The sequence below is a fragment of the Mauremys mutica genome, chromosome 9, assembly GCF_020497125.1.
Source record: "Mauremys mutica isolate MM-2020 ecotype Southern chromosome 9, ASM2049712v1, whole genome shotgun sequence".
Taxonomy (NCBI): domain Eukaryota; kingdom Metazoa; phylum Chordata; order Testudines; family Geoemydidae; genus Mauremys; species Mauremys mutica.
Window position 1 is genome coordinate 105257952 of NC_059080.1, and position 14452 is coordinate 105272403.

The 14452-nt window shown below is 41.9% G+C and overlaps 1 protein-coding gene across 8 annotated transcripts in view; it reads left to right on the forward strand.

Annotated features, from left to right (window-relative positions):
* DLG1 (discs large MAGUK scaffold protein 1) overlaps positions 1 to 14452 on the forward strand; it is a 740792-nt gene that overhangs the window by 638165 nt on the left and 88175 nt on the right. For all 8 annotated transcript variants that reach the window (XM_045030010.1, XM_045030012.1, XM_045030020.1 and 5 more), the window contains one exon: positions 3193 to 3319. In XM_045030010.1, coding sequence (XP_044885945.1) covers positions 3193 to 3319 — 127 coding nt within the window. The remainder of the gene's footprint in view (positions 1 to 3192; positions 3320 to 14452) is intronic.

Consider the following 14452-nt stretch of genomic DNA (forward strand, 5'->3'; position numbering starts at 1 on the left):
AATCATGTTCATCTGTGTGTCTGACAATTCTGTTCTTTACTATAGTTTCAACCAGTTTGCCCAGTACTGAAGTTAGGCTTACTGGCCTGTAATTTCTGGGGTCACCTCTGGAGCCCTTTTTAAAAAATTGTCATCACATTAGGTATACTGCAGTCATCTGGTATAGAAGCTGAGTTAAATGAAGGTTATGTATCACAGTTTGCAGTTCTGCAGTTTCAGATTTGAGTTCCTTCAGAACTCTTGGGTAAATACCATCTGGTCCTGGTGACTTCTTATTAGTTTATCAATTTGTTACAAAACCCTCTCTAATGACACCTCAGTCTAAGACAGTTCCTCAGATTTGGCTCGGGTGTTGAAATCTCCCTTGCATCCTCAGACATGAAGATGAATGCAAAGAATTCATTTAGTTTCTCCCCAATGGCCTTATTGTCCTTGAGTGCTCCTTTAGCATCTTGATCGTCCATCAGGCCCCACCGGTTGTTTAGCAGGCGTCCTGTTTCTGATGTACTTAAAAAAAATGTTTGCTGTTACTTTTTGAGTCTTTGGCTATCTGTTCTTCAAATTATTTTTTGGCCTTCCTAATTATATTGTTAAATTTCCTTTTCCAGAGTTCATGCTCCTTTCTGTTTTCCTCAATAGGAATTAACTTACTCTTTTTAAAGAATGCTTTTTGTCTCTCACTTCCTCTTTTACTTTGCTGTTTAGCTATGGTGGAACTTTTTTGGTTCTCTGTTTTTTATTTCGGGTATACATTTAAGTTGAGCCTCTATTACAGGCGAGTCTCATCTTACGCGCATTTAACATGCGCAAATTCAGGTTTGTGCAGTCGGCAAAAACAAAAAAAACAAAACAAAAAAGAGAAAAATAATAATTTAAATATTGTACCTGTAGTGCGGGCGATTCTGCCCACCATTACACTCAATATAAATTTTGACTACACAAATTTTCGCTTTACGCGCTGACAGCGGAACGTAACCCCAGCGTAAGATGAGACTCCCCTGTATGATATCTTTAAAATGTTTCCATGCAGCTTGCAGGGATTTCATTTTTGGCACTATATCTTTTAATTTCTGTTTAACTTCCTCATTTTTGTGTAATCCCCCTTTCTGAAATTAAATGCTACCGTGATGGTCTGCTGTGCTGTTTTCCCCACCACAGGGATGTTAAATTTAATTATATTATGGTCACTATTACCAAGGGGTTCAGCTATAGTCATCTCTTTGACCGGATCCGGTGCTCCTCTTAGTACTAAATCAAGAATTGCCTCTCTTAAGGGTTCCAGGACTAGCTGCTCCAAGAAACAATCATTTAAGCAGTCTTTTAAGGTATCTCTGCATTCCATCCTGAGGTGACATGGATTCAAATCCCCCATTTTTATTGATTTTTTTATTTTTATAGACTCTCTAATCTCCCTGAGCATTTCACAGTCTCTAGCACCATCCTGGTCAGGTGGTCGATAGTATATCCCTACTGCTATATTCTTATTATTTAAGCATGGAATTACTATCCATATAGATACTATGGTACAGTTTGGTTCATTTAAGATTTTTACTTCACGTGATTCTATGCTTTCTTTCACATATAGTGCCACTCCCCCACCAGCACAACCTGTTCTGTCCTGCCGATATATTTTGTACCCGGTATTACTGTGTCCCATTGATTATCCTCATTCCACCAAGTTTCTATGGTGCTTATTATATTAATATCCTCATTTAATATGAGGCACTTTAGTTCACCCATCTTATTATTTAGACTTTTAGTGTTTGTATATAAGCACTTTCAAAAATTGACACTTTTTAGCTGTCTGCCATTACATGATGTAATTGAATGGCACGTTTTTTCATTTGATTGTTTCTCATCAGAGCCTACCGGTGTTTTATGTTCCATCCTCATCAGATCCTCCCCTAAGGGATGTCTCTGTCTGAACCGCATGTTCCTCCACACCTGTGGGTGTTCCTCCAGCCCATAGTTTAAAAACTGCTTTATTACCTTTTTAATTTTAAGTGCCAGCAGTCTGGTTCCATTTTGGTTTAGGTGAAGCCCATCCTTCCTGTATAGGCTCCTCTTTTCCCAAAAGTTTCCCAAGTTCCTAATAAATGGAAACCACTCCTCCCTACACCATCATCTTATCTACGCATTGAGACCCTGCAGTTCTGCCTGTCTGTCTGGCCCTGCATTTGGAACTGGAAGCATTTCAGAGAATGCTACCATGGAGGTCTTGGACTTCAGTCTCTTACCTAGCAGTATAAGATCGTATGTTTTTCTAACAGCTGTGCTATAGCTCAGTCAGAGTGAATGTGCTTGATGCAGAAATTGCTGCATGAGTGTCTCTGGCCTGTGCTAGGCAGGAAGTCAGACTAGATGATCATAATAGTGCCTTCACACCTTAAAAATATATGAATCTGTAACTATATGGCAGCCGTTGCTGCCAGCATGGGTGAGATTTTCACACAGTGGATATAAAATGAATATGGGGGTGACTGGTGCTCCCAATCCCACAGATGTCAGGAGTTGGACTAATTCTCCCTCCTTTTCTTGTGAATATGGCATCAGCTTCACCAAAGGAGGAGGCTGGATTTTCAGAGACCTACAGGTACTTGCACAAGGCCCGGGAATTGTCTCATGCAGTGGCTGTGCAAGATACCATGGCTTTGTTTAGGTCTGGAAATCAGGGTAGCCAGGTGGGCCTAGGAAATGTTAGGATGCCCTGGATCTGTGTACTGAAAGGGTGGGAAACTGGTGACAGCCTGCAGCAGCAGTGGTCTTAAATCCTCACCTCTTTTCACTGCTACCAGGACAGGTTGCTTTTAGATCTTGGGTTCAATAAAGTTATAGAAACTTAGCCAAAAAAGATAATTCCTGTCCTCACTGGTGCCTATTATTTGCATTGCTTGTTACTTAAAAAATAAATGCATAAATAATTAACTGTTTGCAGTATTAGTCAACCAAATTGACAATTATTTGACTTACTGATTTACATATTTGAGGAAGCAGTGAGAGAAATTTGCATTAATCTGCTTAGCTTCCATGATGGCACAGTATCCTAAACCTGAGACATTTTAAATAAACTATTAGACTGAAAAGAAACATGCATTTGTTTTTAAAACAACACCCTATAATACTGTTTTACATTTGCACAGGTACTTTTACATTTTTTTAAATCACCTAAACACGTGTATCTTTTATTTTAAGCTTATTCTCAGCCAGTGGATAACCATATCAGTCCAGCTACCTACTTGGCACAATCTTTGCCACCATCATCACCAGGAAGATATTCCCCAATTCCCAAGGGAATGGTTGGAGATGATGAGATAACCAGGTAAGGAATGATTAATCCAAGTTTAACTGATGAGTTCAGGTTAGTTAATCAGGAAAGTTAACATTTTATGTGTAAACGATCAAAATGTCAGTGTGTGATATTTTAAGAAATAAATGTAAATCTAAAAATATTTTTAATACTAGTGAATATTTCCATAAGACCTATCAATTGTTTTACTGATTTATTCTAGTTGTGTTCAGTAATACTGCTATGGTTGTGTCCATACTGATTGCATTCAGCCTAAAGTATACAAGGTCCCCCTCTCCAAAACTGGATTATATATTGTGCCCACTTAGTATGTGGTTTCCACTGTGGAATTAAGATGGCACTGCTTTTAGTGTACCATTCACCCTGCTGCATTGCCAAGTCACGTAGTGAGCTGACTGAATTTCTCACTATCTTGGCATTGGAAACGCAGAGATTGATTATGTTGAATTTGAATGTAGATGATGAATTTTCTGAAGCAGCTCAAGTTTTCATGGCAAACCTGATGACTATGGGCTTATCCCAGATAGGTACTGGCTCAACTCAGACAGCTGGCCACACTTAAGATTTGGGTTTTGGGTTGGAACTGGAGGCTCAGTGGTTGGTTTGTTGGTTGATTGTATTACCATAGCACCTGGGCACTGGATAAACAGAACAAAAAGACAGTCACTGTCCCTAGAAAGCTTACATTTGTCATAAAGTGATCATTCCCTCCTGTGGTTTGAGGTTGGGGTTCATCTCTCCTGTCAGGGTGAGGGAACTGTTCTAATGGTCTACTCTCAAAGATTAATGGGCCCAAAAAGGTTCCAGAGGGCTCTGAGGGTGAATCTTGTTCCACCAGCAGCATTTTTCAAATGCGGCCACTGTGGCCGCAAGCAGCTGTCAGGGGCTTTTCTTGCAGCCACCGCCTCCTAGAGAGGGGAAGTTGTGGCCCCCCTGGGGTCGCCTGAAGGGGTTGGGCCCTGCTCCCCTCTGGAGCCACAGACACCAGAGGAGCAGACAGCCAGTGTGAGTTCCCCACCTTCCCGGGGGTTGTGGGGCTCAGGCTTCTGGCTTCAGTCCTGTGGGGGGGTGAACGGCAGGCTCCAGGGTTTCAAGCACAGCAGCAGACTCTGGGCTCACCACCATCCTGATCACCCCCCGTCCCTGCTGCTTCCCTACCAACCTCCCCATCCACGGCTTAATTTGTCACCCACCTTGACAGGGCTTAGTAAGTCTACTGTGAAAAGTGATATTTGTATGTTTGTTAATATCACTTTTCACCTCCCAGCTAGCTAGCAAGTCTGCTGCAGGGAAAAGTGATGTTAACAAACATACAAATATCACTTTTCACAGCAGCAGACTTACTAGCTAGCAAGAATTTTAAAAAAAAGCAACCGAAAAAGCAAAAGAGAGAACAACAAAAGACAAGAACATGCAAAGCACCTTATTTGTGTTTCTATTCTGTTTAGGTCCAGTAAAGAATAGAAACAACTGTACATTATTTTTATTATTGAGTCTGGGGGGAAAGACCCTGACTGAAGCTATCAGTATGATTTGAGCATGTATATGTGCATATTTGTTTTTCCTAAAGTTAGTTAAGTATGTTAGGAAAAATTGTCATAGCAGCCACATTCAAGAGTTGGTGGCCGCATTCTGAAACCACCAAAAGATTTGTTGTGAGAACCCCTAACAGACCCAATCCCTCAATACTTTGGTAGAACGTTATCATACTTTTCTATCCTGCAGCTTTGAAGAAGTGGCCTGTAGATGCCCTCTGTGCCAACATCATTTTCACAGGTCACTCTGGTGTACAGATGATGTGCAACAAATGAGGGAAGAGGGCTAGTACACTGGTGGTGGAAATGTTGTGCAGAGGCTGAACAGCTGCATCATAAATATTTTTAACTTTTATGTTGTGGCTGTGCAGAAGGCAAAGAAAAAGTTATTTTTTCTCCAACACAGAAGCCACAAAAGCTCAGGCAGCAGATTTGTTTCAGGTGGCAGGACTGATAAATCCTGACTGTCTCAACTCAGTCTGAGTCCTTCCCACTTGTAATTCTGCAAACAAAATGGATCAGATTAAGAGCAGGAGGTCTGCTTCTATGGTGGGAGAGGAAGGGCTGGAGAGAACAAGATCCTCATATTCAGTAAAAGAGTTTCACTGATATTTGCTGATGTATTGTTGGTGTTGAGAGACCTTCGTCCCACACCCTGTCCTTTGAATCCAACCTTCTTGGCTGATGAAGGTTAGTGGGGATGTACTGGGTCCCTTGCTTGTGGAGACTGGCAACTCTTGCTTTAAAAGGGGTTGGCTTCTTATTGCTTTGAAGGATGCATTAGTGTGGTATTTGCTTGAGAAGTCATTGTTTGATGGTAACAATCAAGCTAATTATCAACCTGTATCACATCTTCCCTTGGGTAAGATTGTGGAGAAGATTGTAGCAAGACAACTCTCACAGTATTCATGTGCCCTGGATCTCGTTGACTCTTGTCAGTGGGGATATACACCTGGCTGTAGCCCAGAGACTCTGCTGGTTGAAGATCAGATGTCCATGCTTGTGGTATAAAATGTATCAGCTGCCTTCAATACTGTTGAGCCCAAAGTTTTGCTGTCTCACTTGTGGACTCTGGCAGAAGTGGATGGGGCTGCTCTTTGATGGCTTCGTTCTTTTATTTCTGAGAGATCTCAGTGAGTAGTTATGGGCAATTGCTCCTCCTCCAAAAGTCCCCAGTTGTGGTGTCCTGGTGGTTGCCATTATGCCTCCTGTTCAATGTATATGTGAGACCATTAGGAGGGTTAGTAAGAAGGCATGGAGTGCAATGTTTTCAGTATGCTGATTAGAGCCAACGATATGTCTCTATCTTGTCCAACTTGGATGATGTAGTTCAGCACATTAAGCAGTGTCTAGTTGAAACTGGTGTGTGGGTGAGCGTGAAGTGGTTGAGGCTCAACCCAGACAAGACTGAAGTGATGGTGAGTTGGGGGAAGTAACTAGAAGAGTTGGCAGAGGTAATAATAGTCCCTTTGACTGAAGGAGTGTGTCTGCTGTTAATTACTAAGGTTTTCAATTTAGGGGTGATATTAGACCCCCATCTGCTGTTTTTACAGGCATGTAACCAGTCAACTTTTTACCATCTGGCAAGACGATAAGACCCTTCCTTTTGGGTGAAGACCTTGCCACTGTTGTTCATGCATTTGTTACCACACGTTGGAGTTGTTGCAATGTGCTGTACATGGATATACACATTGAAACTAGTTGGAGACCTAAGCTGGTGGAGAACGCAGCAACTTGCCTACTGACTGCAGATTGCGCCATTGACCTCTGGATGGAGTTTAAGGGGTTGGTTATGATCTGTAAAGGCCTAAATGGTCTGGGACTGGACTACTGATGCCCTGCCCCACTCTAACTCAATCCTCCTGGTTATAACATATGGAGATATGCCTATCTCATAGAACTGGAAGGGACCCTGAAAGGTCATTGAGTCCAGCCCCCTGCGTTCACTAGCAGGACCAAGTACTGATTTTTGCTCCAGATCCCTAAGTAGCCCTTTCAAGGATTGAACTCACAACTCTGGGTTTACCAGGCCAGTGCTCAAACCACTGAGCTATCCCTCCCCCCTCTAGTATAAATCTGCTAGAATTCTTTGAGGGGGTCAACAAGCATGTGGGCAAGGGGGATCCAGTGGATATAGTGTACTTAGATTTTCAGAAGGCCTCTCACAAGGTCTCTCACCAAAGGCTCTTAAGCAAAGTAAGCTGTCATGGGATAAGAGGGAAGGTCCTCTCATTCATAGATTGGTAACTGGTGAAAAGATAGGAAACAAAGGGTAGGAATAAATGGTCAGTTTTCAGAACAGAGAGCGATAGATAGTGGTGTTACCCAGAGGTCTGTACTGGGCCCAGTCCTATTCAAAGTATTCATAAATGATCTGGAAAAAGGGGTAAACAGTGAGGTGGCAAAATGTACAGATAATACAAAACTACTGGAGATAGTTACGTCCTAGGCAGATTGTGAAGAGCTACAAAAGGATCTCTCAAAACTGGGTGACTGAGCAACAAAATGGCAGATGACATTCAATGTTGATAAATGCAAAGTAATGCACATTGGAAAACATAATCCCAACTATACATATAAAATGATGGGGTCTAAATTAGCTGTTACCACTCAAGAAAGAGATCTTGGAGTCATTGTGGATAGTTCTCTGAAAATATCCACTCAGTGTGCAGCGGCAGCCAAAAAAGCAAACAATGTTGAGAATCATTAAGAAAAGGATAGATAATAAGACAGAAAATATCATATTGCCGCTATATAAATCCCTGGAACACTCACATCTTGAATACTGTGTGCAGCTGTGGTTGCCCCATCTCAAAAAAGAGAATTGGAAAAGATTCAGAAAAGGGTAATAAAAATGATTAGGGGTATGGAACAGTTTCCGTATGAGAAGAGATTAATAAGACTGGGACTTTTCAGCTTGGAAAAGAGACAACTAAGGGGGGTATGATAGAGGTCTATAAAATCATGCGTGGTGTGGAGAAAGTAAATAAGGATGTGTTATTTACTCCTTTTCATAACACAAAAACTAGGGGTCACCCCCAATTAAATTAATAAGCAGCAGGTTTAAAACAAACAAAAGGAAGGTTTTTTTCACACAACGTACAGTCAGTCTGGGGAACTCTTTGCCAGGGGATGTTGTGAAGGCCAAGGCTATAATGGGGTCCAAACAAGAACTAGATAAGTTCATGGAGGCTATTAGCCAGGATAGGCAGGGATGGTGTCCCTAGCCTCTATTTACCAGAAGCTGGGAATGGCCGACGGGGTGATGATCACTTGATGATTACCTGTTCTGTTCATTCCTCTGAAGCACCTGGCATTGGCCTCTGTTGGAAGACAGGATACTGGGCTAGATGGACCTTTGGTCTGACCCAATATGGCCACTCTTATGTTCTTAAAAAGAAGGGATCTTGCTTCATCCTTGTTTTCAATTTGGTGACCTTCCAGGCACACTGCAAAAAATGTCTGTGTAGTAGTGTTTGGAGAAGGCTTAGGGTGTGCTTCCTTGATAATGAAGGAGTTGGAAGGAGCTTTTATAGGTGGCTGGCTGAGCTTCTACTGAATTAATCATTTAATGCTGCTGATACTTAAATTGTATTAATGTGTGTGAGGGCACTTAGAGCCTTAGGTCTATTTGCAGTTTTAAAAATAGAAATAAATATATACGGTAATTAAGGATCATTCATTGCTGACTGTACAAGTCCTTGAGCTCAGGATTAGTAATTTGCTCACACAAAAATTACTCTGAAGTGAGACTTAGTATACGTGGTCTTAGGCTAGATGCAATTTTTACACATTGTCTTACAAAATGATTTGTTTATTTCTTTATTGAAATTTTAAAAAAATAAATGAGGGACACTTATTAAAAAAATTAAGTTTATCCACTTCCAAATTGAAGAATTCAGAAATATTTTTTTGTCTTCCTCCTTTATGGCAGATTTCTATTAGAGACCTTGTAACTGGATTTTGACTCCTTTTTGTTAAAGGAAAAAAGTTCCCTTTCTACTGCAACAGATTATAGACATTTATCCACAGATTTGTTCTATTAGTTTAAACCAGGGTGAGATATAGACATTTCCCTGCCTGCATATGAATTCCATATATCTACTTCTAACTGATTTAATAATAAAAACACTCACAATTTTATACCATTTCTGGACAGTTTAACCACCTTTAGTTTCTGTAGTTCCAAACTTTTTAAAGAAACAGGCACAATCCACTTGACATTTAGCAGTTTCCGTAAATGAGTTAAAAGTTGCTTCAGATACCTCAGTTATAATTTTTACGATCACATTTTCCTACTGACTACACATAAAGTGCTAGACTAGTACTATACAGCATTAGTATAGCAAATGTTAAACAAATTAATTACTGACTGGCAGATCTAAAAAATTAGTTGTCAGTGGAGAATCATCAAATGAAGGGGTTTCTATTGAGGTTTGTTGTAATAATTTGGAAAATAATAGAACAGGTTTTTCAGGGCTTGGTTCATTCAGTGTGATCTGGATACCTTGGTGAGATGGGTCCATTCAAACAAAATGCACTTTGATCCAGCCAAATGCAAGGTCATAGATATAGGAACAAAGAATGTAGACCAGGGGTCGGCAACCTTTCAGAAGTGCTGTGCCGAGTCTTCATTTATTCATTCTGATTTAAGGTTTTGCATGCCAGTAATACATTTTAATGGTTTTAGAAGGTCTCCTTCTAGAAGTCTATAATATATAACTAAACTATTGTTGTATGTAAAGTTAATAAGGTTTCAAAATGTTTAAGAAGCTTCATTTAAAATGAAATTAAAATGCAGAGCCCTCCGGACCGGTAGCCAGGATCCAGGCAGTGTGAGTGCCACTGAAAATCAGCTCACGTGCCGCCTTCGGCACCTGTGCCATAGGTTGCCTACCCCTGATGTAGACCATACTACAGATTGAGGGACTATATCCTGAGTTCCCAGTGTGATATGGTGACAAAACTGATTAATGTGATTTATGGATGTATAAACAGAGGAGTTAGGGCAGGAGCCTGAGGGCCGCATCGGGTTTCAGAAATTTGTATGGAGGGCCGGTTAGGGGAGGCTGTGTCTCCGCAAACAGAAGGTGTGGCCTGGCCTCTGCACCTCCCCCCCCCCCCGCTTCTCGCCCCCTGACAGCCCCCCCCCCGGACTCCTGCCCCATCCAACCCCCCCTATTCCCTGATGGCCCCCCCAGGACCCCTGCCCCATCCATCCCCCTGCTCCCTGTCCCTGACCACCCCCAGAACCCCCACCCCTGACTGCCCCCCACTGTCCCATCCAACCCCCCCCTTTCTGACTGTTCCCCAGGACCCCTGCATTCATTCAAACCCCCCCCATTCCCCGCCCTCTGACCACCCTGACCCCTATCCACACCCCCGCCCCCTGACCGCCACTCCAAACTCCCCTGCCCTCTATCCAACCCCCCCGTGCTCCCTGTCCCCTGACTGTCCCTGGAACCCCTGTGGGGGCTTGGAACCAGAGTGGACCAGCAGCCCTATCAGCTCCCCACTCCCCTAAGTTCCCTGTGCAGCAGCCGCCCAGCACAGCTCAGCTGTCCCTCCCCCCACTGCCCTGTGCTGCTCCTGCTTGCTGTGCAGGGGAGAGGAGGGAAAGGGAGTCTAATATCAGGGTGTCCTCCCCCCGGCTCCTGCCCCCTGCTTACTTCATTTCCATAGAGCAAGGCGGGGATGACATGAAGGGCTCAGGACAAGGGGAGCTTGCTAGCAGGAGCTGCTGTTTCAAATTGCTGATCTGTTTAAAAAGGCAATGTACTTAGAGTGGGGTCAGCGTGCTTAAAGGGGCAATGCACATCTCACACACACACACACACACACACACACTCTCTCTCGCTCTCTCTCTCTCTCTCTCTCTCTCTCTGTCTGCCATGCTGTCTCCCCGACCTCTGTTTGTGCTGCCTTGTAGGGTGTGAGGCTACATTAACAGCCATGTATTAACCCTTGAGGGCTCAACTGAGAGCTTGTTCGTCATTTAGTAGTAAGGCATTCCCTGGGAAATATCCCACGCTCTTCACTTCACCACCTCAACCCCAAGCTTCACAATCATCATCAGGGCCGATAAGAGGGCGGGGAAGCTGGTACAAATTACCCAGACCTGGCTTCCCTGGCTCTGTTTAGCTGGTCCACCTTTGCTGGGGGCCCGAAAAAAATTTTTCACCTGGTCCCGAACCTGCTCTCAGCAGCCCTGATCATCATTGCTGTGTACAGTATTAAATTGTTTGTTTAAAACTTATACTGTGTATGTATATGTATATATGTGTGTGTGTATATGTAGATATATATAATCTTTTGTCAGGTGAAAAAAATTTCCCTGGAACCTACCCCCCCCCCCCCCCCCCCCCCAATTTACATCAGTTCTTATGGGGAAATTGGATTTGCTTAATTTTGTTTTGTTAAAGTCACATTTTTCAGGAACATAATACAACGTTAAGCGAGGACTTACTGTATGTTGTTGTAGGGAGTAGTTTGTAGCTTGTGCTATTGTATTCTACATACATGTATGCTATGGATCATAAACATTTATATGGCCTATAGCCATTCCTTCCATTTCTCTGTAAAGTACCTACACTTAGGTTCAGAACTTTTCATACAAAGAGCAAAATTGACAATAGCAAACCTTTGTGGATTTCTGATTTATTAAACAGTCCCGAATTATAGGTTGCAGACTTAACACTACCACCTCTCTTTTGATACCATATCTAACCTGCAGACCGTGTTTGATATTTTTCCATGTTTCTCTATACATTTGTCCTCCTATTGAACCAGTCCAAAGTAACGGTTGTCTTTATAAATCCCTAAAATAGAATCACACTGAAGACCTACTTTCTTCTCTTCACCACTAAAAGCTAGGAAAAAATAGTTTTCTTTCTTACTCGGGTTTGTTTAATGAGAAGACATACTTTTTAAAGACTCTTACTCCAGCATTTTGCCTAGGCCAAAAATCAAGGATTCACAAAGTCATATGGAGTTCCTGCAGAGAAGGATTTAGATAAGTGAAACACAAGTAGGTGTTGCATACAGAGCCACATTCAACTTTGTGGTATCTATTCAATATGCCTTTATAATCTCAACAAGAGAGTTCTCTACAAAGGCAGAAATCTGATTGTAGATGAGTGGTGGAGTGGAGTCTCGTGGCTCAACAATGAGTCAGTAAAGGAGTCTAGGCATGGAGAAAGTATGTGTTTTACAGATCAAGAATCCTGGAAAGATATTGAAAAACAGGAGACAAGAACCTCTACATAGAAAAATTCAGCTTATTTTTGGCTCATCATTTCAATGGAAGTCTTCAAAGACACAAATGTTCAGAGACTAGTTATTTAGTGCACTCTAGTGATCATTTGAATGTAGTGCAGAACTTTTCTACTTAAATATTAGAAAATTCATAACTATCATAGAACTTCAGGGCTGGAAGGGACCTCCAGAGGTCATCTAGTCCAGCCCTATGCGCTGAGCTGGACCACGTATACCTAGACCATCCCTGGCAGATGTTTCTCACCTATTCTTAAATTCCTCGTCTTCTACTGAAATTCTTCATTGCCTTGCTACTGTATCCACTGGCAGCAGTAAGACTAAGACCGTGACTACATTAGAAAATTTTGCTGGTAGTATTTGCGCTGGCATTCAGCCGCTGATGTTGCAGTTTCGCTACAGTGTGCGCACACTTGGCTGCTTTTGCCAGTGCAGTGCATTCTCACAGCAAAAGACGCGCTGCATTATATTGGCATCTCAGTGTACTCTGCACCACTGTCCAGCACATTGCCTTCTGGGACACTTTTTGCAGTGTGTTGGGGGATACTAGCACTTCTCTCAGGAAATTGTGGGAGAATTGGGGTCAAATTCCCACAGTTCCCTCACATCCATCCCATCATATTTTTGCGCTATTTTTTAAAATTCCCACAGTCCTTCATGCTGCTTCATGGATACTGAACAGCTCAGCTGAGTCATCTTCAGTAAAAAGAAAGAAATGGATATTGGTTAACATTTAGCAAAACAGAAGTATATAATTAGTACTTACTACTTATAATGTAATGTCTTCTATGTCAGGACCTCTAAGTATCTTACAAATAACAAATTTAGCTCTATGATAATCTATAGATAGACATTATCCACATTTTGCAGATGAAGAAAAACTGCCTTAGGTCATGTAAGGAGATTGTGGCAGAGCCAGGAAGAAGCTTCCAGTACTGTGCCTTAGCCACAAGATTGCTTCTTCTTGATGACGTGTCAAAGTAAATAGATAACAAACAAAGGACTAGGCCGGAGAGATTGCGGGCAGAGTCATCCATGATGCAAGGCTAAGCAGAAAGTAGATTTATGGAGAGGGAGGACATTTGTTGCATTGGAAAAGAGGGAATGCTATTCCAAGGACAGAAATAGAGGTTTTTAAAAAAAGGAACAGAGAGGAGATGGGGATATAAAATAAAGAATGGGGAAGTGTGCTGTTCTGTTGTGTTAATTTTGTTGGAATAAATGGGCACAGAGTCAAAAGTGTTAATATGATCTGTCACTGAATAGCACTAAACAATTAAACTCAGTTAAAGGTTTTGTTTCAAGTACAGAGACTTTGGCCTGCTTAATCCTATGAAAATCACACCATTACATTTTTTAAACCTTTTATTAAAGATACAGAAAAGGAAGGAAAAACAGTTAAGGCATCTGAAATATAAAGTATTAACTAAGGCTTTCATTTAATAACACTCCTTTTTCCCTTTCCCTTTAGCTGTAGAGAGCTTTTATAGCGCGCACGCACGCACACACACACACTTGGCAGTCTTTTAGATAGCATTAAAATGGTAATAACTGTTCTTTTGGGGAAAAAGAGAGGTTGGTTGGAGCTGCTGCTGTTAGAGTCCAGTCTTACTTTCTTGAAGACAGCAAAAATAGAAAATCCAGCTTCTGTCTTTGGTGCTGACATTTACTTGCACCCTCACAATTGGAGAAACACAGGCACAGCACATGCTCTTATCAGTCACTCCAAGATACGGCAAAAAGAACAGGCGTACTTGTGACACCTTAGAGACTAACAAATTTATTTGCGCATAAGCTTTCTTGGGCTACAGCCCACTTCATCGGATGCATAGAATGGAACATACAGTAAGAAGATATATATACATACTGAGAACATGAAAACGTGGAATTACCCATACCAACTGTAAGAGGCTAATTAATTAAGAGAAGCTATTATCAGCAGGGGAGAAAAACTTTTGAAGTGATAATCAAGATGGCCCATTTTAGACAGTTGACATGAAGGTGTGAGGATACTTTAATATGGGGAAATAGATTTAATTAGTGTAATGACCGAGCCATTCCCAGTCTCTGTTCAAACCTAAGTTAATGGTATCTAGTTTGCATATTAATTGAAGTTCAGCAGCTTCTCCTTGGAGTCTGTTTTTGAAGCTTTTCTGTTGCAAAATTGCCACCTTAACGCCTGTCACTGAGTGATTAGAGAGGTTGAAGTGTTCTCATACTGGTTTTTGAATGTTATGATTCCTGATGTCAGATGTGTGTCCGTTTATTCTTTTCCGTAGAGACTGTCCGGTTTGGCCAATGCACATGGCAGAGGGGCGTTGCTGGCACATGATGGCAT